We start from the raw sequence: 23,976 nt of genomic DNA on the forward strand, positions 1-23,976 counted from the left end.
TCGAATCAAATTCCTTTTATTTATTTTTTACAAAAAAATTAAGTTATGTACTCGATTTCCAAAATCATATGATAATAAAAAAATACTTTTCTTACTAAGTTATTAAGAAAATAATACTTTTATTATTATTATTATTATTACTTTGTTATAAGTGGATATATATAGTTTTTGCACTAGAGAGAAGAGTCAATGGAAGATTTTGCAAGGTTTTTCAGATGTTTTTGAGATGCAAAACATTACCACAATTTGAGGTTCCTTTACTGTCTTTTACCAACATTTTGATGTGAGATCCACTAAAAAAAATTGAAACCAAACAGGGCTTAAGTTATTTTTCATAAATCCTACAAATGAAACACCATTACAACAAGAATTCCTTCATTTAGTAAGAAAAATATTGTGTGATTTAGACATACACCCTTCCACGTTTTGGACAATATTTTAGATGCCCCTCAAGCTCAAGTTTTCTCCAATATTCTAATAGAGAATGACATGAATGCTCACACCCTTAATCTCATCTTCAACTTCTTGTGTAACACTTTTTACCCAGATTTCAACCCTAAGATTCTATCTACTTCAACCTTAAAACCTAAAGGTAAGATAAGATTTTAGGTGAAATTAAAAATAAAAGAAAGTTTATATTTGACATGATAATAAGAGAATGCAGAGTGGAAGTGGTTGGACAAAAAAATTTAAGTGGTCATAAATGCCTCACTTTTTTTTTATATTTAAACCTAATATAATTAGGGTCATTTTGGTCAAAAATTAAGAAAATTGCTACCCACCATCTTAAATCACGGTGGTTACCTTTCAAATTTACAAAATATCCATTTTACTATAAAATATTTTTTTTTTAAAAAACTCTTAAATCAGTATTTTTAAATTATAGATAAACCCTTTTGATGTATGTATGTTTGTACATGCCACCTTCTAATTTTAGATTAAAAAAAGTCTAGGAATTTTCTTCAAAGGAATTTTTATTTTTTGGATGTTGGTTTGGATTTTTCTTCAAAGGGTCAATATATTATTTTTTTTGATAACCGGGTATTCTTGTAGATAGCGGATCGGACTCGTGGTTCATGTCTGAGTTTTGCAAAACCCATATACCATTGTCTCGTCCAAGGATTAGTTCTTCAACATGGGTGGCCCCTATGGAATTAATGCTCATATTGGGTATCAAACTCATGACCTATAGGCATTAATCGCCTATCGTCAAAGGGTTAATATTGTAATATTGGAAATAATGAATTAAAGATACAGTTAAATAGATTAAAAAGAAAATTACCATGGAGTTTGAAGAACTTGAAGATGATAGAGTTTAGTATTACTCTATAAAAGAAGATCGAGGTCAAGGGGTATGTCTTCAGTTTGAAAACAAGGGTGTATTTCAAATATTAATCGAAACATGGATGGGTTATTGTTTAAATCAACCTGTTTTTCATTGAGCCCACAAGAGGCAAGACTGCGCCACGTGGCATATTGTGGTCCAACCTCATGACAGTATTACCCTCCATGAAATCATCTCTCTCCGTAATTTTTTTTTCATTTCTTGCAACCATAAGGATTACCGGTTCAGGGTCAAAGACGTCATTTTAACTACCTTGAAAGAAAATCTAGCCTATATAAGTATCCTTTGAGTTTTAACTGAACTTGTATAGTTACAGTTTTCATTGTTGAGAGAGAAAAAGAGAAGAATTAGTAGGAGAAGAACAGAATGGCAGTATTGAGTTTTGGATTTTGGGTTCCGTTCTTTGTGTGTTTGATTTTAATGCTCGCCATCTTACATCTCCAGAACGATTCTCCTTTATCTTCAGAAGACAGAGCTTTGAAGAGGTTCTACTTTAATTTCTTAATGATCTAGAGTTGTTTTTCTCTTTTTCTTTTGGGCTGTAATTTCATATTTGATTCTTTATCTTTATTGGGTTGAAATAACAGGATTCAATTAAGAAAACCCATAAAAAAAAATTTATTTTATTTTCATGGTGATTATTAGATCAGTCAGAGACTCTGTTGTTGTTCTTTATCATTTAAGAAAACAATAATTTTATTTCTTTTATTTTTTTTGTCACATTTTCATGGTTATTGTATTAGATAAGTCAGAGGTGATGGTCTGATGGAACCCATGAAACCCACATTTGTTCACTTTCTTTTGTTTCTTGAATATTTTTGTTATTAATTTAGAAATAAAGATGATTAATTAGGAAAACATTCTATTGTTGTTCTTGCATTTTAGATTGTAAAGAGTGTATTTAATGAGAAACCCACATTATAATTCTCACTAGAACAGTATTTCAGACCAGAATTCAAAACCTGGCATTTCTTGATCATTGGATATCTTCTTGTATTTTCTTTTCTGAATTGTGAAATTGCGTTATTGGTTTACGAATCTTGAAGTTTCTTAGTTACATTCTCTTTGATTTCTTTCTCTTTCGGCTATGTTTTTGTTGGATTTAATATCAATCTAGGATGTCAACTTGCTCGAGTGGCTTCATTATGCGCTTTTTATGAAATCTTTTCAACTATAATATGAACAAAAAGCTGATTGAGGGTTCATGAGGCCATCATGTGTTGAGGACAAGTTGTCCTGTTTCAGTTTCTCCTTCAAAATTTATCTTTTATTTTTTTAAGATATGTTAATGTTTATTTCCCCATCTTGCAGAAGCCAATTTGAATCTTTGGGGATGGATGAAGATGGCGACGCTGAGGTGAGGACTACAAACTGTTTGAAGGAGTTGTCTAAGGTATGGGCTTCTTATAGTTCACTTTTCCAACTAATATTCTTGATAATTAAGAATCATCTATCATTTATATGTGTTGTACTTCAGAAGTCTTTAAAGCCTCAAACTTTCTCATGTTAATCTTGATAATTGTTCCCATATTTTTCTATTAAGTCAAAATTTAAGTGGTAAATCACTATGTATGATATGTTTAATATGATTGTTGATTACAACTTTTTTTTTTGCTTGGATCGTCTCCAACATTAGAACCCATCAAACAATTGTTCTTCCAATTTACGTACATGCCAACAGACATGTTTTTGAGAATTTAGGACTTTATTTGTTGTTATATATGTATCAATTTGCACACACAACACAAACACACATTGAGATAATTGAGATTATTTCTCCTGGCAGGTCAAAGATGATTTTACGAAGAAAGTGAACGAAATTGGTATTCTCAACGGGAAGTTGGGCGCGTTACAAAAGGTGACTACTTTCTTCTTTTTCTCTTTGTTTTAGGAAACACTAAATTGGGTACATTTTAACTTCAGACTTGGACGAAAATCACTTACATTTCAACACAAGCCTTACTTAGTAAGATTTTTAGCCGTTCATTTTGAGCTCAAATCTTACTGACTTAGTAAAGTGTTAAAGTGTTTTTATGTTATTGACTTACTCTTTTTTATTGCCATGTATTATCAGGAAAATACTGACTTGAATAATGAGGCGAAATCGTTGAAGCAAGAGCTTCGAACTTTGAAGTCTACATACAAATTCTCCTCAGGTTATAGGTTTGAACTTTGAAGTCTACATACTAGTTAGCGGTTTTTAAGTCAATCTACGAGAATTTTGAAGGAATGATATTGATGTTGTTGTACTACTGCTCAGTCTTATCTGCAGCTACTTCATACTCAAAGAGTACATCAAACACTTGTCGTTTATTTTCTTTTACGATACTATGAATGAACCTATTTGATTTTCGAGGTTACTTAATGGATTGCTCTTATATTGCTTGTGAATGATTATCGTTTGTTATGGGTTTCTCGGAATGTTTAATTATACAACGTCTACGGATTGACCATGAAAATGTGTCCATTTTTAAACACATTTTTTTTAAAATAAAAAGAAAACATAACCCATTTAAAAAAAAAATTTGTTTTAATGTTTTAAACACGACTTTTATGATTTAAACACATTTTTTAAAATAAAAAAGAAAAAATAATGCTTGATGCTATAAAAAAAATTTCCCTAGTGTGTTATTTTGCTCAAAAGATACATTGATATATGGTTAGACTTATTTTTATCATTATAAAATGTATAATTATGTGTGGGAATATGTTATCATACATATATATTAAATAATAATTTTTTCACTCCAAAATATATTGTAAACTTAGAATAAATACCTATTGTATTATACTTTGCATTAAGGATGCATCTTTATACTTAGAATAAAAGTTAAAGAATCGTGAACCGTTTGTTTTTTCTACATCATGGAAATCATCCTCACCAAAAATCAGTCCATTCTGAAACTTTTAACCTATATATTGAAAAAATGTTTGGCTCTCTCAAGGGCCTCTGAACACCACCCTATATATATAAATATCTAATGTATTTTTTTCTCAACTTTTTCTTGGTTTTTTTTCCCCCTATTTTCTCCATTTTCTCCGAAGTTTTCCCTCGTCATTTTAAACCCGTACTCCGACTTGGTGGCTATCGGTGCAAGTGTGTCTCAAAAAATATTGACATAGCTCTATTGAGAGTATTTATTCATTTGTGATAGACTAATAAAATGATCAAAATACCTTCATCTTCAATCTCTTGCTAGGGCAAAAGTTAATCGGCTTCAACCCTTTAGTCAATATTTTAAATTACAAATAAACCCCTTTCATACATGTACCTTTGCACATGCCACTTTCTAGTGTAATTAACTACATTTGACTCATAGCGTCAAAGTTTTGAAAGAGATGGTGATACTAATCCCTATAAACTCAAATGTGACCTAGCGTCGTTGATGTTAGAAAAGTTTTGCACTTCTTGTCTTTCGCAAGCGTTTGTGATTGCAGTGCTTAGTAGACTCGTTTTTCTATCATCGTAAAACTTTGTAGTTGTTTGGTTGGGCATTGAACAAAAAATATTGTAAAGAAAAACTTTACATTTTTTGGTATAACCTAGAAAATTATACTAATTTTCTTAAAATTTCAAATTTCATATCTCCTAATCCATTAGTCGCAGCAGGAGGGGCTCTTCACCATGGCAACGACATGATCTTTTTCCCTTTTTTTGTTTTTATTTCTAGGGAGGAAAAATGGTAGAAAAATAGTTGGATTTACATTGATCAATCCATTTAATTTCAAATTTATACCTTAATCAACAATTAAAAACACACTAAATTATCGCATATTGATGCCCCTTAAGCTCAAGTCTTCCCCAATATTCTAATAGAAAATGACATGAATGCCCACATCCTTAATCTCATCTTCAACCTCTTTTGTAACACTTTCTAACCTAATGGTAAGAAGATTTTAGGCGAAAGTACAACAACAACAACAACAAAAAAAATTGATATTTATGATGATAATGAGAGAACGCCAAGTAGAAGTGATTCGACACAAAAATTTAAGTGGTCATAAATGGTCCAATTTTTTTTATATAAACTAAATATAATCAGGGTCATTTTAGTCAAAAACTAAGAAATTTGTAGCCCATCATTTTATAATCACGGTGGTTAGTTTTCAAAGTTATAAAATATACATTTTACTATGAAATATTAAAAAACACTTAAATCAATATTTTAAATTATAATTGATACATTGCGTTTGCACATGTCACCTTCTAATTTTAGAATTTTTTTTTTTAATGGGGTTCCGATTTTTCTTCAAAGGGATAATATTATAAAGTCTTGATAATCTGACTACCCCACATGACATACTCAATTGACTACTTGAGGTGACAAGTTCGGGAATCGTAGATCTGCACTTCTCATGATACGCAGTTCCCTCAAGATACATTCTTTATGGGGAAGTACAACCGTGTATCCCGTGTATAGATATGTGATTTTCGAATTCGAAGATCATCTCTATAGAGATTTAGAGTCACCACCATTCTTTTTATAAAAAGATGTGAATGATCACTTGAAAGGTAACTTTTTGAAAAAATGATTATTTTGAAAAAAAAAATGATTAGGACACCGATCCACCAAAGATCCAGGTAAGGGCTCTGTTAGAGATAGGGGAAGGTATTAGGAATCCCTCTCTTTCCACCAAAGGATAGTAACCTTAGAAAAGGTGGTCATTTTTTTATATTAAAAAAAATCGATTAAACGACGATTTTGTGCCCTCGAATGCGAGAGGTTTTAATTTTAACTTATCTCATGGGGATTATTTCATTGAGGGAGGTGATCAGAACCATGTCATGCCTTAGATCACCTAATTAAAAAAAAAAGTGTTGGCTTTGTGGTCATGGACTCATTCTCATTGAATGAGGAGGGGCCCAATCAACTTTAGCCTCAAAACGAGTTTTTATGATGTGTGTTAATTGTGTTTCAAGATTTATTATGATTTTCCTTTGAAAATGTTTATAACCCCTACACTTTCAACTGAAACGAAGTCCAATCTAACGGAGGTGGAGGAGGGTGAAATATGTGTCTCTAGTAGAGTTACATGAATTTCCTTAAAGAGAAGAAGAAGTTAACAAAAGAGAAAAAATAGTTGAGAAAGTGAGATTGATTTGAGTTTTTTAGGACTTGAGAGCATAAGTCATTTTTTAGAAGGATGAGGGGTTTATAGATTTCTTTGATTGCTTTTAAGGCTAGAAATGTCAAAGGTGAAGGATTAAAGGATAATGGTATAAGGTGTAAGCATTGGAAATTTGTTATTTTTATGTTGGGGAGGGGTATATGTGGAAGGTAGTGTAAATGGATCATTCTTGACCAGGGGCGGTTTTAGAGTGGGGGCAATGGGGGGCACTTGCCCCCACAAGAATTTTCAAACCTTCTTTGGAGTTATGAACTGTTGCAATAGAAAATAATGGCGTGAATAAAGAAATCTGCCGTTATTGCTCTCCCAATTTGTTTTACACTCTTAGTTGCCCCCACAAAACAATTTCCATTGTTATGTTGCCCCCACAAAAAAAATTACAATCTTTGTTGCCCTCACAAAAAAACTTCCACTCTTACATTGCTCCCACATGAGTTAAATCTTGGTTCCACCCATGTTCTTGACCTAATTGGGTTGGATCTTTCAATCCATATGGGTTGAATGTTAGGTGTGGTTAAGGGGTGTGGGTATTAGTTGAAAGAATGATTGTGTAAAGAGAGTAATTGTGGATATTTTGGGAGGGTGGAGGAGATAGTGACAAGTGTCCAAAGGGGGATATAGGGGTGTGTGTTAGGTGAGTTAATTAAGGGGAATGGGTATGGGTTAGTTAGAAGAATTTGGAAGGTGAGTGGTGGTGATAACAAATGTTCCTTTTGATAATCAAGAGTTGCATAGACCTTAATTGGGTATGGTATGAATAGGGATATGGATTTGGGTTTGGGTTTGATTAGATTTAATTTGAATGGGCTTTTGACTTGGTGAGGGCGTAGGTTTTAGGGTTGACTTGAGTTTAGGGTTGGGGTTAAAATTGGGTTGCATTGACTTGGGTTAGGTTACGTTAAGATATTGGTTAGGATTAGGCTTGTTTTAGGATAAGGTTAACATGGGATTTAGGGGGTTGAAGATTGGTGGGCTTAGAATGTATCTAAGTAAGGGGTTAGAAGGGTGAAAGGTTGAGAAGGTGGTGGGCCTAGAAGACTTTATTGTGGTTCTATGAGACCTTTAGGGGTCTCAGGACCTTTTGATTTGATCAAAATACCGAATGTTAGAAATTTGGACTTGTAGGCCCATTGACAGATTTTACTAAAAAAAAATGATATTTTTGGATCCTTTCGAGTGGAGGATGTTCAAATTGGGGTGTCTACATCAAGAAGCACAGATCTACAATTCTCGAACTTGTCACGTCAAAGTAGTCGATTGAGTTTGCCACATGAATTAAAGATAAAGTTAAATAGATTAAAAGACTTGAAGAAGATGGATTTTAGGATAAAAATAAATGGATCTTTGCCAAAGGTGAAGATAAGTGCATTTAGCATTAGTCTATAAAAGAAGACTGAGGTCAAGGGGTATGTCTTTAGTTTGAAAATAAGGGAATTTTTCAAATATTCATCAAAACATGGACAGGCATTGTCTAAATCACCCAAAAACATGTCCTGTTAAGCAAATGACAGTATTACCCTCAATGAAATCCTTCTCTCTCCTATTTGTTTTCCTTTCTTGTAACTATAAGGATTACCGGTTTAGGGTCAAAGATGTCATTTTAACTACCATGAAAGAAACTCTAGTCTATAAGTATCTTGAGCGTTAATGAACTTGTAGAGTTATAGTTTTCGTTTGAGAGAGAAAAAGAGAAGAATTAGTTGGAGAAGAAGAGAATGGCAATAGTGGGTTTTGGATTCTTAGTTCCGTTCTTGGCGGGTTTCATTTTAATGCTCGCCATCTTACATCTCCAGAACATTGATGACAGAGCTTTGAAGAGGTTCTACTTGAATTTTTTGGGCTGTAATTTCTTGTTTGATTCTTTATCTTTATTGGGTTGAAAGAACAGGATTCAATTAAGAAAACCCATAATTTTTTTCTTTTATTTTCATGGTGATTATTAGCTTAGTCAGAGACTCTGAGGTGATGAAACCCACATTTGAAAAAGAAATGAAGATGATTAATTTGAAAAAGAATTCTGTTGTTGTTCTTTATCTTTATTTCTTTTATTTTTGGTCACATTTTCATGATTTCTTGAATTTTTTTGTTCTAGCTTTTTTTTTAATTTAGAAATGAAGATGCTTAATTAGGAAAGAATTCTATTGTTGTTCTTGCATTTAAGATTGAAAAGAGTGTATTTAATGAGAAACCCACATTATAATTCTCACTAGAACAGTATTTCAAACCAGAATTCAAAACCTGGCATTTCTTGATCATTGGATATCTTCTTTTATTTCTTTTCTGAATCGTGAAATTGCGTTATTGGTTTACGAATCTGGTAGTTTCTTAGCTACATTCTCTTTGAATTCTTTCTCTTTCGGCTATGTTTTTGTTGGATTTAATATCAATCTATGAAACATATCTAGACAGGTTTACAACTTGCTCGAGTGGCTTCATTATGCACTTTTTATAAAATCTTTTCAACTATAATATGAACAAAAAAATTAGTTGGAAAGGATTTTTGACACAAATCCAATTTTTTCCTAGAATCCACTAAAAAGCTGATTGAGGGTTCATGAGCCCATCATGTGTTGAGGACAAGTTGTCCTGTTTCAGTTTCTCCTTCAAAATTTATCTTTTATTTTTTTTAGATATGTTAATGTTTATTTCCCCATCTTGCAGAAGCCAATTTGAATCTTTGGGGATGGATGAAGATGGCGACACCACCGAGGTGAGGGCTACAAAGTGTTTGAAGGAGTTGTCTAAGGTATGGACTTCTTATAGTTAACTTTTTCAACTAATATTCTTGATAATTAAGAATCATCTATCATTTATATGTGTTGTATTTCAGAAGTCTTTCAAGCCTTGAACTTCCTCTTGTGTAGATCTTGATAATTGTTCCCATATTTTAGTGTTCCGATGGTTAGGATCATCGTAAATCACTATGTATTTCCTATTTCTTGGTACCTAATGGTTTAATAACCTTTCTTTGCTTGGATAGTCTCCTACAATTGGAACCCAACCCAACAAACAATTAATTCAGATTATGTTCCTCGACAACTGTATGGATGTTTCAGCATTAAAGGATTAGGATTCATGCCAAGGGACATGTTTTGAGATAATTTGCACACACAACGTTGATCAAGTTTATTTGTCATGGCAGGTCAAATATGATTTTGAGATGAAGGAGAAAGAAATCGCTCGTATCAACGCCAAGTTGGTTGCGGAACAAAAGGTGATCACTGCTTTATAATTGGGTACATTTTAATTTAGATAATTATTTACATTGCTTACTCATTCTTCTTGCCATGTATTATCAGGAAAGTGTGAACTTGACTCGTCATGTCGAATCCTTGAAGCAAGAAATTCGAACTTATAAGAATAAGTACAGAGGGGCTCCAAGTTATTTGCTGCTTAATTGATTGGTTAAGGACCATATGTGCAAGATATATACTACATCTCTCAACTTTTCATGTCTTGGCCATTTTTTCTTTTTTTGGCAAGTCGGTAAATTTCTTTTTTCGGTGAGTTAGTTAGCGGTTCTTAAGTCGATCTATCAGAGTTTTGTACTCAAAAGTACATGAAACTTGTAATACTTTCTTGTCGTTTTACAATTCATTTTCTGTAATAAGTGACAGATATACATGCTTATTAATGAAACTCTTTGATTTTTTAGGCTATTAAAGGGATCACACTTATATATATATATATTGCTATTTAGATAATCTAAACAAGTGAATGATTATGGGTGTTAAAAGGCTGGCCCAATATCAGGTTACCTTATTGGGCTTGGGCTGTATTATTAGCTAGTAGGTTTGGGCTGGGCTATGTTCAACGATAAATGGGCCTTATTTAGAGTTTTGCAACGATAAGTTTAACCTGATTAAAAAATTAGGCCCAAAGGCCTTGATTTCGGTTTTACTTTTAGGTAAAACTAGAGATAGCCCTCCGAGTTTTAGTATAATTTTTAACGTACCCCTCCGAATTTTAGTGAAAATTAGAGAAACCCCTAAGCTTTTCAAACTTATGGCATAGCCATTTATTGACTTAAATCTTTCATGGCAGACAAACAAAAAATGATGAAATATCCTTGTATACCAAAAATTATTCGATCTTCAAATCGGATCGTTTGAGTTTCTACAGAAACTTCAATTTCTCTTTCATCCGAGATGAAACCCTCACCGCAGGTTATCAACTTGCCCTAATCATAATTTCTTTGAAGAGAACTCAAGATGAGGGCATTTGGATCATTTATATAGGAGCCATAGATACTTTTCATCGAGATATGAGTGAAAAAGCATCTATGGATCCTACACTTTTTCATATCAAGAAAGTGAGATGTGAGGTACAATCTTGAGGTCACTCTAGCACGACTCTAAAAGATAAAGAGTCCTAATAATGTGACTTGTCATGTGGCATACTCAATTTGACTCTCTGACATAGACAACTTTGGGATTCGTAGATTTGCACACCTCGAGATATAAGATTCCCTCTGGGTACACTTTTTATGAGGAAGTGTAATCATGTATCCTAAGGCATACAGATCTATAGTTCTCAAAATTGTCCACGTCGGAGAGTAGATTGAGTATGCCACCTCACAAGTCATATTATCACGACTCTAAGAGATAGTAACCAATCTACTAGAAGAGATGGATCACTTGTAGGAATCTCGAGACAAATCTTATGGTTAATATTAAATTGATCATATTTTGAAAAGGTTACATGAATTATAGATGATAGTATCACCAAACTTTAAGAAGATGACTAGTAGGGAGGACGGTACACACTTCAAGGGAGGGGCTAACACGAATATATCAATCATTAATAAATAATACATAATTATATATATAGACTATAGTTGGGAGTTAATATCTTCAATCTTGAGTGTTGGTTGTGGGATCATGATGTGTAGTAGGAGTAGGGTCCTCCGCATCCAGATCATGTAGAAGTCTCGTTATGGTGTCTACGAACACTTGGTCGATGACAGGCTGACTACTCGGTGCAGCAGCGGCAGTAGTACTTGTGTTCCCTCCTCTCGAGCTCTATCAGAAATAAAAATAGCAAATTTAGGGATGCGTAATGCTTTATAGGGATTCACAATAGTGCGTCAAACCACATTTGAGACTATTATTTTCCAATGACGTTGGAAACTTGGAATGCATGCATGCATGTGCACCCTAGGTGGAGGATTGAAACTCTCGTCCCACACCTTACATGTAAGCCACAATTCAAGGAATTAATATCTAAAATATCTTATTTTAAAAAAAAATTCTAAATTATGGCTTACTTGGTATGTATTGAGGTTTGGAATTGGAGGAGGGTTTCATCTTTCAATCCTCCACCTGGGTGTGTATGATCTGGACTCAAATTCTCCTAATAACACTCAGTTGCGTTCTAAAATTCATGTTTTCGACTAGATTCATAAAATATATATATATAAATTAAAAACATTTGTGTAAAGCTAAAGAATGCCAAGAAGAATTATGAGCATGATATGAATTTGTCTATGTGCTCATTAATTAAAAGAAAAAAACTTACAGTATTGGATACCCGTCGTCGCTTTGGAGGTCTAGTTCTTGCATCCACCATATTGATCAGCTCATCGAACCGGAAAACAAATGACCCACAAGCCTAATCAGATTTTATGTAATTGATAAAAATATATATAAATAAATTGATGGATGTATATGTACACCCTTGTAGCATTATAGACAAGCTACACACTAGCTACATAAGACCATTTCTCCTTTGGGTTTTGGTGACATGCTCTTTACTTCTTCTCCTCATAATTTCATTAAGAATCGCGATCCAGAAGGGTGTCCCATTCCTATAGTCACATATACGATATCAACATCGCACATATTTATTAGAGATTAAAGCATCGGGCTACATGTCACATAGAAAACAACTTGGTTATATTAGGAACCCAATACATTTTGAACTCTAACCAAAACGGTGCCACGTAGACTCACCGTTTCTATTATATAGTAAGGGGACACCTTACCTGATCCTTAGTCTTTCATCAATTATAATAACTTGTTTTTTATATTGTTATGTCTTCTAAATCAATCAAAAGAAAACAAATCAAGATTTGAAGATGATGAGTTTGGGAAAAAAAACTTTGAAATATATATATATATATATAATTTATGTTTATAGGCATAAATTTACCTGTTTTACGATTGCTTGGTATTTTCTAAAACACTGATATTGCCTTGAATCATCTTCTTCTCTAGACATTATAATTAAGAAGATATATTTATATATGATCGATCTTCTCTTAGTTCTGTACTTCAATATATCTAAATTAATCTTGAAGAAGAGGATAGATGAAGTGAAGAGCGTGAGAGAAAAGAGAAGGTTTGCTTGCTTTTATAGAAGAAATGGCGCGAACAAAGCGTGTCACACTTAACTTGAATTTAATATGACCGTTACCTACGACCTTACACAAACCAAGAAGAAGAAAAAACGGTTATTTTTCAACCATTTTTTCTTCCTTACGCGTTCAAATGAAACTCTCGTGATTAGAAACCGTAGGAGTGTTTGAATGTCAAACCTAGAGAGAAAGAGAGAGAGAGAGAGAGAGGTAGTAATAACGGTAACTTGATGCAGAGATTGGTAGGTAAATAATAACGGTAACTTGTTGCACAAAGATACGAGAGAGAGAGAGAGAGAGAGAGAGAGAGAGACGTAGTAATAACGGTTTACGAATCTCAAGAAAATGTGAAGGGAACCAATGAGAAAAAGTCTTTGTTCTTTTTTAGAAGTAACGGTTTACCAATCTCACTATCGTTGGTTGGACACAAACCTTAAAAAATTCTTTATTTATTTATTTATTTTGTATTTTTTTTAAGCTACTGCTTGCGCACCAATACCTAATCTTATAGCGTTTAAGTTTTATTTTAATTTGTAGTTTTGTATTATGTGCTTATATTCTACTTTGATCGTGTTTTGTAATTGATTTTATTTGTGTAGTCTTTGGCTCTAATTTAAATAAGGAACTGATTTTTTAATCCTTTTTTTTTTTTAATTTAATTTGAACCAGTGTATTTCAAGAGAATGTACACTACGTGAAAACTGGAAAATTTGACAGGCTAAGGCCAATGAATTTAGAAACAAAGATTCGAGGGCTTAGGACCGTTGTAACCTGTGATGTTCCCTAGATTCGATGGCTTAGATCTGTCAAATTTTTTCCATCCTCAATTAATTTGATTCTTTTGACCAGTCAAAAGAAAAAAGTCAACAATGAGAAATTTGACACCATGGTTCGTCAAATTTTACGAAATTCAACGGTCTTGGGCCATCGAATATGAGCTTTTTTTCACATTGTGGTAACTTTGTAAACTTAGTTTTGAAATGGGAAAAAAAAATTTGCTAAACTAACAATAGTTTTTTTGGGCATAGTTGAGAAAGAAGAAAATAAATAAATAAAGGATTGCAACATTTTTTTAATTATTTTTTAATTGTAATCTTCCAAATCGAGAGCGAAGGGGTGTTTTTTTATTTAGTTATTTAAGTGATGAAGTGCAATTGGTAATGGGTGGTGTGCAACTAGTTGATCCCTTTTTGAAATTATAACAAATTTTAATATTCATTATAAAGCAAATATTCTTCTTCTAGTTTCAATAATCACCGATATATTATTCGATCCCTTTTTGAAATTGTAACAAATTTTAATATTCATTATTACACAAAGTTTAATATTCAATAATCACTGGTATTTTATTCCAATCATTGTTTTGATAACCAAAGGATTAAAATCTGTTTAAGAATGGACATGTAGTGTGATTAAAATTTTGGGAGCTGGGATTGGAGAAGGATAAGCTCCCATAGCAATAGATGAAGGTTCAATACGAGCACGCGGAAGAGTTTTGATCATTAAGCACGTAAGGCTCACCATGCATTGTGAAAATCAATTTAATTCACGTTTTAATCCGTTCATTCACGACTATGTCCTACTCCACTTCCTATCCATCATTCCCTGTTTTCAAAGAATCAGTTTAAATCTAATAATCGAAATCCATACCTCAAAGAATCAATTTCTTTTTGGGTCTACGGATTGATGTTTTAATGCGTTCGTTCACGACTATGTCCTACTCCACTTCATATCCATCATTCCCTGTTTTCGAAGAATCAGTTTAAATCTAATAATCGAAATCCATACCTCAAAGAATCAATTTCTTTTTGGGTCTACGGATTGAATTATTATGTCGAGACCAACAGTTGTTAAAATCAACACAGGAGTATAATTTAATTTTGCAATAACCATTACTTCTGAAACCATACTAGAGATAAAACAAACAGCTTCCGCGAACACAAACATTCAAAGAATTGTAAATAAGAAGCTCCTTTCAATTCAATTGAAAAACTCGATGAATTTTGAAAATTCGGCCGAGCCCATCAGCTTGGATTGGGTTTAGCATGTTTTGTGCATGTAGAATCTGTTAATCCAGTTTATAATAAAAATGCAATTGCTCTATATATATATAATTTTCAATTAATGCCAAATAGCTTTGGGTAGTGTAGCTATAGGTTTGCTTTTGACCAGCTTTGGATCGTCTTTCATTGAGTTACACACCCACAATTGTTCAATAATATTTACGAAAATTTCGGGCCCCAATCACATAATATACAGTCAGGCCATGAGTATAACTACTTTTCGTGGTTGTAAAAGAGGAAAGCAGACATGAGAAACCACATAATAAGTTTGGAATGGTTGTGGTTTCTACACATATAGTATTTCAGTGGGATACCAATGACCAAAAGTTCAAGAGAAAAGACGGTGAGACAGCAAACCAACTGATGAAAGCCATGGCTGTAGCAGTCTCAAACCTCGTACAATGGTTCTGGCCACAATAGCCAAGATCATTGCCAATGAGGACTGTAATGCCCGCAGATGCGCAAGCCGCAGAGAATGTAAGCGTGGATGTGATCTGCAGTTAAAAAATCACCACTATAATAAGCAACAGAGAGAGAGAGAGAGAAGAAATTATCAGCGTTGGGACAGATTATCCTGCACAAATACATCCACATGTCCAAACATATTTTATGTCTAGGATCATAAATCCAAAACAACGAAACGATGCATGTATCTCACTATCTAGAGTCCGAATTTGCTGTTGACAGAAAAGCTTGCTAAGCTGATAAACCAATGGTGTACTATGCGACATGTACAAGGGAAAAGGTAAAATTTAAAACCTTAACCGCATAACCATCTTCTCCCGCAATTTTCTCTCAAACTAACCAATCGGGTGATGCAATTCAATGCACATGGCATCATGCCATTGGTTTAGCAGCTTAGTACAAATTTTCGTAAACAGCAAATCTCATTGCCATGCATACATATACATGACCTTGGATGGGGTTCAAGAACTCAATGAACATGTAAGAGTCCATGAAACCATCCAATTTGATCAAATATTCTTGCCCAGGTAATGGACTAATGGTTTAACTTGGTTACACAAAAATCATAAAAAATGGAAAACTGTTTTGAAGTGCTTAGAATTATCAAACGAAACTAGAAATCTTGTGAGGTTGTCGACTAGCTGTGATTTAACTTGGGTTTTGGCACACATCAAAGACAAATCAAGCTTGCACATTTTTAAACCAAATCATATATGAATAGCTAGACCATCACTATTGCTGTGAGAAAGGAAAATAGAGCTTCTTTCTACAAGTACTATACTAATATTCTTACCCCATCACCAATGGTGAACAAACTGACAACCCGGTAATTCCGTAAGCTGCGCCTAACTAGAAGGGCATATATATCAACTATGGCTAAGGATAGGCTCCACAAGCTCTGCAAGCAAACGGCTGCGACAAGGTAGCTGACAAAGCAAATATCAGAACAGCTTTTGCATTATGAAATGGCAAAGAAACAGAAATACCGGTTGATTCCAAGCTCACCAACTATAGAACATATAACACTCAAGTATGGAAAAGAAATAATTCAGAAGCAGGAACCATAAGCGACAAAAAGAAAGATTAGCTATGAATAGAACAAATCACAGAGCTTACACCCAAACTTCTATTTTAAATTAAAATAAGACCAAATTGTTTACACTGAAAGTTCTTTCTCTTTGCTTTCCTGCTCTCTAATAAATTTGTTTCTCAATCAATAAAATAAAATTTTCAATCCTCAAGGTTTGTATAATAATGTAGTTGTGAGTCCCAAAAGATTGAGGGATGGTTGCAAGAAATCCTTTTTGTTTAAGACACTAATATTTAATACTAACTCAACTGTTCAACTAGTTCACTTAATTGCACACTATCCCTCCTTTATTACATAAACTGAAGTCAACATATTAAAACCAATAGATAAAAGGAAGGGATGCGAGATCAAATACCCACGAGTTTTACTCACCACTCTTTGCTTTGAGTAATTCAGCTTCTGTGTGAGCCTCAACATGAAAGAGTGGTGTATCATTCTAAAATTAAATGCACAGGACAGATTGTAAGCAAAAAATGGTGCATAAATACGTATCACACTCAACATGGTTGGCAACTTAGATCCCATTTTTGACTTTGTATTCCATGAAGAAAGAAAATATAAGGACGTGTTGTGATAAATGTCCTCTTTGAGAAATTTTCTTATCCAAGGCTTCTCTAACCAATTTGACCATGTTTTGTGCCTCTGCACAAAGGGCAGCTCAACCTCTAAACGGAGTAGAATTTTGTCGAGCCACCTCTCAAGTCATTACAGGCTACAGAATCGTGGGTCCTCTCATGACAGGCCACGTACCAACCCCATTTCATTGTGGGAAACAATGTGTCGACGAGAAGGCCCAATAAGGCACCCTGAGTATTCTAAAAGACTTATTAACAAGCCTCTTAGAAAAGACATTTTGAGAAAACCTACTAGGAGGCTACTTAAAGAAGTTTCTTCCAGAACCTTTTTTTTTTTATGGATACACTGAACTTGAACCCACAATAACTGATGGATGAGTCAATCTCTAACTTCAAAATGAATGTTTACATCCAAAATATAATTAGCTTAGCCATGTTATAACATAGTTGGACCATGTCCAAGCGGTACCCATATATCAATGCCCATCAAACTTGAAGTCGTGGTTGTTGTCTGTTCTTTGTAAATTGTAGTCTTGTGCTGGTAAACGGATTGGTTCGTACTTTTAGGGATATTGTATCATCAATTGTGGTCATTCACTCCTATCCAATGCCTCACCTCAGTAATGAATATCGTACTTATACTTCAAATGCCCCAATATATGACAACTGAATAATTTCAATGCATGACATCTGTATATCTGTTCAATGGGAAATAACTTCAAAAGTCATAATAGTAAATAGTTTCAAACCTGAATTAGATGGCTTTTTCAAGTCACTCCATGGTGTTTTAAGCAATGAAATTGTACATACATATATCTTCATCCTGCCACGGTTATTCAATACATACATCTTTTTTTTAGGGGTAACCGAGGTGTCTTGGATATTCAATACATATATCCTCGCCAATACCATTGAACTTCTTCATCCAACAGCAGTTCATCTCTTTCATCCAACTATAACATCTTTTTTACTTCATTATCATTGGCAATTCACTCCATAACCAACAATTCTTCCTTATCTTCATGTAACCTTACTCCATTAGAACATGGTTCTTTCTCAACAGTTACATATATCTTTCATCAGTGACCATACTCCCTTTACCACTCTTATATTCACAAAACCATGCCGGTGCAGCTTGTGGTATGTTGGTCATATAAGGAACCATAAGGGTTTAAACCATCACGTGTAGTAAATACTTTTAGGAAAATGACCACAAAAATAGTATTTTTGAAAATATGGACCAAATGGTCTCCTGGCAGAAAATATGCGCCTTTCAAGGTTCACTTTTTAGAATATTGTCCTTACAAGGATATTTTGAAAAATTATTTAATTAAACACCTAAAATATCCTTTAAATTATCATTCAAAGTTTTGATGATGTTGAACATTATTATTGTCATCATTATCAAAGGATCATGTGTCATAGAAAAAAAATTGTTTTTTTTTCAAATATTTGAATGATCCTTTAAAGGGTATTTTACATATCTAACGAAATAATGCTCCAAAATATTCCTAGAAGGACAATGTTCTAAAAAGCGGGCCTTAAAAGGTCCATATTTTTTTTTTTTTTGCTAGAGACCTTTTGGTCCATATTTCCAAAAATGTAGTTTGTGGTCATTTTCCCAACACTTTTAAACAACTCCAAACCCATGTTGGGAAACCCTACTCACCTTTCCCTCTATGTGAAAACCAATGGAATTTCACCCACATAGAATATAAAATGCAGAATAAAAGTAAATTGGAGCCAAAAATAACATAGGCAAACCACCCACGAGATACTAGTCCAATAAAATCTTCCACTAACTTAATAATGAGGTTAAAAGATTCTCTCTGAAAAAAATTGGAGGATTCAATAAAGCAAATAACACTATTTGATTATAATAAGTATGTCTTTTTTTTATTATCAATATAATAAGTATGTCTTCAGCAAAATAAGGATTCCAAGCAACAAAATAAAAAAATCTCCTACCCAGAAATATATTGCAAATGCCTCCAAAAATACCTTTTTGGGATGCCAATGGATACCTTGAACTTGTGGACAAGCCTTCACAAGATCGGTAACACCTTCAAAGTCGCAATCGAATCAACAAAGAATTAAGCTTGAAATACCTCAAAAAAAGGGGACTGATTTTCCTGCTTTTCTTGAGTATATGTTATTGTTGTGTATGTGGAAAAAGACCAAAAAGAAAATCCCTCTTCTTGTTTGATACGTTAGAGAGATAAAAAGTGAAGTCATAGTAGAATAAGTACTTCCACTTAACCCCACTAACATTGCTAGAGACATTGTAAAGAGAATGGCTCTTTGCCTTCTCAATAAATGTGGGACCCACGTCACAATGAGGAGAGATACCTAACAAACTCCCCATCCCAACTTATGAGGAGGGCTCACCCAAACCCGCTAATGATGATACCCTCATCTGTCACAACTGCAATACATTCATCGTCTTCTTGCTTCTCACCTCTTTTTTCTTTTGTTCTTTCTTGAGTTTTGTGCACTCTCTTTTCATATGCTCATTCTTACGACAGTTATCACAGGTATTGTCCTTCATGGACCTTGACTTACTTCTTGACTTGAAACGGACTCCTTTATCCATTGACTTGGACTTTCCATTATTTTCTATGACAAGTGCTTCTGAGTGTGAAGAGCCTGAAGACTTTCTTACTATTTCTTCACTAAACAAACTACTTGTTACTCGACTCATGGTAACAACCCCACCTAGCATAGAGTTACTAAGAGACACTACCAAAGCCTCCAACTTTCTAGCAAGAAACTAAGATGTAACAAAGCCTGCAACTCATCATTAAGTACCATCTTCACAGATAGAGGCTTTCGTGAAGGGGGGTATATTTTGGATGGGATCTTGGTAGCTAACGAGTATATTGATTCGAGATTGAGAGCGGGGAGCCCGAGTTTGGTGTGTAAAATCAATCTTCACAAAGCCTACGACCTTGTAAGTTGGGACTTGAGGTATTTGTTGAAACGAATGGGATTTGGCAATCGCTGGATAGGGGAGATCATAAGGTGTGTGTTTTCGATTTCCTTTTTTATTCTGGTCAATGGGAGTCTTGCAGACCACTTTAGGAGTTCCAAGGGGTTAAGACAAGGAAACCCTTTATCCCCACTCTTATTCGTGTTAGTAGCAGAAGCTCTTGGAAGATTGGTCAAGAGAGCGTCGAGTTTAGGGGAGTTGGAGGGGTTTAGTGTCAAGCTAACGAGTCCTCAAGTTACTCATCTTCAGTTTGCCGATTACACACTTGTCTTCTTGAATGCTTCGATTGATTAGGTTCGTTTTTTGAGAGGTCTCATCTGCTGCTTTGACGTGATCTCGGGTCTTAGGTAAACCTAAGGAAAAGTAAGTTTTATAGAGTAGGTTTGGTGCCAGACATTTCTAGATGAGCCACAATGTTTGTTTGCCAAGTGGAGTATTCCCCTTCTAGTTATCTTGTGTTACCTCTTGGGGCGGCGTATAGAAGTAAATCAATCTGGGACCCATGATTAAAAAGTAGGCTAAGAGATGAGTTCCTGGAAAGCAAAGTATTTGCCCAAAAAAGGAAAGTTGACTCTAATTAGAGGCACTTTGGAAAGTATCCCGGTCTATCACTTGTCCTTGTTTTCAATTTCAAGGAGTGTCAAGCAAAAATGAAAAAGTTGATCAGGGATTTCTTCTGGAATGATAAAGATGGGAACCAAAAATACCATTTGGTAAAGTGGAAGGTGGTATGTTCTCCAAAGCAAAAAGGTGGTTTGGGGATCAAAGGGTTTAAGTTGATTAACATTGCATTGCTCGATAGGTGGTTATGGCATTTTGGAATGGAAAAGACAAGTCTGTGGAGGAAAATTATAAAGGCCAAGTTTGGAGAGAAGAGGTTTGGTTGGGAAAGTGGGGAGGTGAGAATTCTTTTGGTTGTGGTGTCTGGAAAGGTATTGTCAAGGTTTCTCAAGAGTTCAAAAAGTGGATTGTGTACAAAGTGGTGAATGGCGAAAGGATGCGTTTTTGGGAAGATAAGTGGGATGGTGAGACTTCTTTATCTTCACTATTTCCTCATTCTACGAGCTTTCCTCTAAAAAGGACATGTCAATCTCTGCCTTCTTGAATCAAAATGGTACAGAAGCTTCTTGGGATTTGGGTTTTAGAAGGGCGTTCAATGATTGAGAAAGTCAGAAGCTTGTCTTTGTATTTCAAATTCACCAACTTTATGATCTCTAATGTCTTATTTCATATAGTTTTCCTCTTATATAACCCTTCTAATTTCTTCTATAGAGAGTGCACTGAGGATTCATTAGAAACAGAATGAAAAAATACAATCATCAATCCATTGTTGAATAAACCCAATAATTTTTCAATCAAGTCCACCATTCATCTTCTTCAAGGGGCAGATTTATAGTGGGAACACTTGCCCCCACAAAAAATTTCAAAGTCTTTAGATTAATGAGCTATTGCGACAAATATTAGCGACAGATAAAAAAATCCGTTACTGTTGCCCCCGCTAATTATTTTTCCACTTTTAATTGTCCCCACAAAATATCTTTTTCACTATGAGTTGCACCCACAAATTTTTTTCTATTCTTAGTTGCCCCCACATGGGCAAAATCTTGGCTCCACCCCATATTTTTCGATATGGATCCATCTCCTTCTAAGAGTGTGACAAATCCTTGCAACATAGCCTATTCTATTTTGGCATTCCAAATCATCCAATTGATTCCATTCAAGCTAATGATATGATTTATACTAACCTCCATGTCCAGCACACGAATAATTGAACCCAATCCTTTATACCACTTATTGGAAAACCCTACTCAACGCCCTTTATGTAAAAATCAATGGAATTTAACCCACGTAGAATATAAAATGTAGAATGAAAGTAAATTGATGTCGAAAATAACATAAGCACATTACATAAAACACACTAAATGTATTGAGAAAGCAAAAAAAACCCTTCTCTTTCCAACGTCTTTAACACTGTTAGTGGAGTTAGGTGAAAGTAGTAACTCTACTTTTTATCCATTATTTCTTTCTCCATCGTACTAAGCAAGAAAAGGGATCTTCTTTTCGATCTTCTTTCACATAGAGAATAACAACGTATACTCAAGTAGAAAAAAAAGTGTCATTTTTTTATTAGGTTTAACTAATTTTGTGAGAACTTATCTACGAGTTCAAGGCATCCATTTGCATCTCAAAAATTTATTTTGGGAGGCATTTACTGAAGATTTTACTGGGCTAATGTCTCGAGGTATTTCCTTCTAATTAGAGGATTTCCCACACTAAAAATCATTGATTTGCAAATAAAGAGAAAGGCGAGCATGGTTTCCCAACAAATGAACTAACAACAGCTATGGGACATGTAAAGACATGTCCAAATTAAGCCAAACCACTAATTATATATCAAACGTAACGCTGTGCTTCCAAAATGCCAATCCATACGAGTAAGGTCACTATATCCAAAATAATTCAACAAAAAAACATTTAAGAAAAACTGATAAAAGTGGAAGAATTACCAAAAGAATGTATTACCAGAAAGCTGTGACAGAAATGAAATCGTTGGTCGAGGCCATGATGCCAAGCGCCACAACTGCACAAGAAAATTGACAGAGACGTAAGCCAAGGCCACCGATCGTACCAGGCATGCCTTGTATGTCCTTCATCATCACTCCCGGTGCATTGTTGGCTCCATCAGTGAGAGGAGGAGCTTCAATTGGGTGCACCGAAGGATGACTCGCGTTCATCGCTTCAGCAAAACTTCATTTTACAGCCCGAACCTTGATTCTCTGAAGATCCAACTCTCGATCTCTATCAAAAATAAGAGATCAGAGTCTCAAGAACACAGGTTTGATGCCAAATTCCACAACAAACGTGGAAGAACGACTTAAATTAAATTGACTTACGCTCTTAATGAATCAAAATCTCAGATAACAACCCTAATTCCACAGACTGTAAAGAGTAAAGAAATATTACCAGTTCAAAGCCCTAAATTCATCAATTTAAGGAAAAAAATAAAAGGAAATCCCGATCATACCGTGAAAAATCTCTGTAAAAAAAAACCTAACTTTCTACCGATTAGAGTAAAATCTAGTAAATCTCCAACTCAATCCCTGGTTTGATCGATGTAGGGGCAACAAGCAGCAAAAATCACTGACTTGGAGCCAAAATTCACAGAAATTACTAAGAAAGGAAATAAGATCGAAGATCGTCTCGTATATCGAGGAAGTAGTTAGGACTAGAGAGAGAGGACTTTGCGAATGACGAAATATATTGACCTTCTACTGTACTTCTACCTGTCTCTTATGTTTGGTTTTTCCTCCTTTTCTACTTAATTTATTATAGCATGAAATCATCCATTTAGAATACATTTTAATCTAAGGGTATGTTTGATTGCACATGGAAAATAGGGTGAAAAATCAATTTTTATGAAAAATAATATTTTTTAAGTGTTTAATTGCACATGAAAATAGAAATTCATTTTCCACCCCATTCAAAAAGTCCACTAAATCATGGATTTCACTTTCGCACCATTATGGGTGGAAAAATGAAATCCACCCATATTTTTCATCCTCAATTCTTCCCTACCACCACCACCACCACCACTACCACCACCACCACCACCACCATTACACTAACCTCGTCCTCGTCGTCGTCGTCATCGACTCCGTTTCCGACCACCTTCTCTCTCTTTCTTCTTCTTTTTCTTCTTTTCCTTCTTCTCCATCCCTCACCTCCTCCCTACCACCACCATCACGTTCTCCCCCCATCTTCCTCACTTATCTCCGTTGCTGCCATCGTTGCTATCGCCATCGTCGCCGTCACCGCCCCCATCATCGCCACCACCTTCGTTGCCCCCGTCGCCACATCCTCCCCCCTTCCTCTTCCTCGTCATCTTCTTCTTCCTCTCCCCCTCCTCTCATCTTTTTCTTTTTTTTCATATTTTTTCCATGATTTTATCCAAGTCAAATCAAAC

At 34.6% G+C, this 23,976-nt stretch overlaps 2 protein-coding genes and 1 long non-coding RNA gene across 7 annotated transcripts; 1 reads left to right on the plus strand and 2 right to left on the minus strand.

The window, feature by feature from the left end:
* The first annotated feature begins 1,676 nt into the window (after positions 1-1,676).
* LOC147384758 (uncharacterized) lies at positions 1,677-10,122 on the plus strand. 2 transcript variants are annotated; one of them, XM_086426559.1, is made up of 7 exons: positions 1,677-1,830; positions 2,657-2,738; positions 3,132-3,203; positions 3,420-3,501; positions 9,137-9,221; positions 9,618-9,689; positions 9,775-10,122. In XM_086426559.1, exons 1-5 carry the CDS (start codon positions 1,712-1,714, stop codon positions 9,187-9,189), a joined length of 408 nt encoding a protein of 135 aa, XP_086282685.1. In that variant the 5' UTR covers positions 1,677-1,711; the 3' UTR covers positions 9,190-9,221; positions 9,618-9,689; positions 9,775-10,122. The 2 variants fall into 2 exon arrangements, with proteins under 2 accessions (XP_086282685.1, XP_086282686.1); XM_086426560.1 differs by lacking the exons at positions 1,677-1,830; positions 2,657-2,738; positions 3,132-3,203; positions 3,420-3,501 and adding an exon at positions 8,061-8,294.
* A 1,006-nt stretch (positions 10,123-11,128) lies between these two features.
* Positions 11,129-13,054, minus strand: LOC147384759 (uncharacterized). Its single transcript, XR_015172980.1, has 3 exons — positions 12,626-13,054; positions 11,993-12,281; positions 11,129-11,496 (listed from the first exon to the last, which is right to left on the minus strand). It is a non-coding gene; the product is annotated as an uncharacterized LOC147384759 (long non-coding RNA).
* Positions 13,055-14,907: 1,853 nt separating this feature from the next.
* LOC147384760 (CASP-like protein 5A1) lies at positions 14,908-23,283 on the minus strand. Of its 4 annotated transcripts, none has more exons than XM_086425662.1 (4): positions 23,038-23,283; positions 22,536-22,811; positions 16,152-16,284; positions 14,908-15,387 (listed from the first exon to the last, which is right to left on the minus strand). In XM_086425662.1, the coding sequence occupies exons 2-4, from the start codon at positions 22,745-22,747 to the stop codon at positions 15,196-15,198; spliced, it is 537 nt and encodes a 178-aa protein (XP_086281788.1). In that variant the 5' UTR covers positions 22,748-22,811; positions 23,038-23,283; the 3' UTR covers positions 14,908-15,195. The 4 variants fall into 4 exon arrangements, with proteins under 4 accessions (XP_086281788.1, XP_086281787.1, XP_086281786.1 ...); XM_086425661.1 differs by having other exon boundaries at positions 22,977-23,283; XM_086425660.1 differs by having other exon boundaries at positions 22,907-23,283.
* Positions 23,284-23,976: the final 693 nt, after the last annotated feature.

Source organism: Akebia trifoliata, chromosome 15 (genome assembly GCF_017979445.1).
Source record: "Akebia trifoliata isolate Shusen 1 chromosome 15, ASM1797944v1, whole genome shotgun sequence".
NCBI classification, from domain to species: Eukaryota; Viridiplantae; Streptophyta; class Magnoliopsida; order Ranunculales; family Lardizabalaceae; genus Akebia; species Akebia trifoliata.

What these genes read in the sequence shown, in the direction of transcription:
- LOC147384758 (XM_086426559.1), top strand. Translation starts at nt 1,712, where the DNA reads ATGGCAGTATTGAGTTTTGGATTTTGGGTTCCGTTCTTTGTGTGTTTG. An exon ending in AGTTGGGCGCGTTACAAAAG is followed by an intron (nt 3,204 to 3,419) that starts GTGACTACTTTC and finishes ATGTATTATCAG; the next exon opens with GAAAATACTGACTTGAATAA. An exon ending in TACATACAAATTCTCCTCAG is followed by an intron (nt 3,502 to 9,136) that starts GTTATAGGTTTG and finishes CCCATCTTGCAG; the next exon opens with AAGCCAATTTGAATCTTTGG.
- LOC147384760 (XM_086425662.1), bottom strand. Translation starts at nt 22,747, where the DNA reads ATGAACGCGAGTCATCCTTCGGTGCACCCAATTGAAGCTCCTCCTCTC. An exon ending in ATTTCTGTCACAGCTTTCTG is followed by an intron (nt 16,285 to 22,535) that starts GTAATACATTCT and finishes TTGCTTTGTCAG; the next exon opens with CTACCTTGTCGCAGCCGTTT. An exon ending in TGTTCACCATTGGTGATGGG is followed by an intron (nt 15,388 to 16,151) that starts GTAAGAATATTA and finishes TTTTAACTGCAG; the next exon opens with ATCACATCCACGCTTACATT.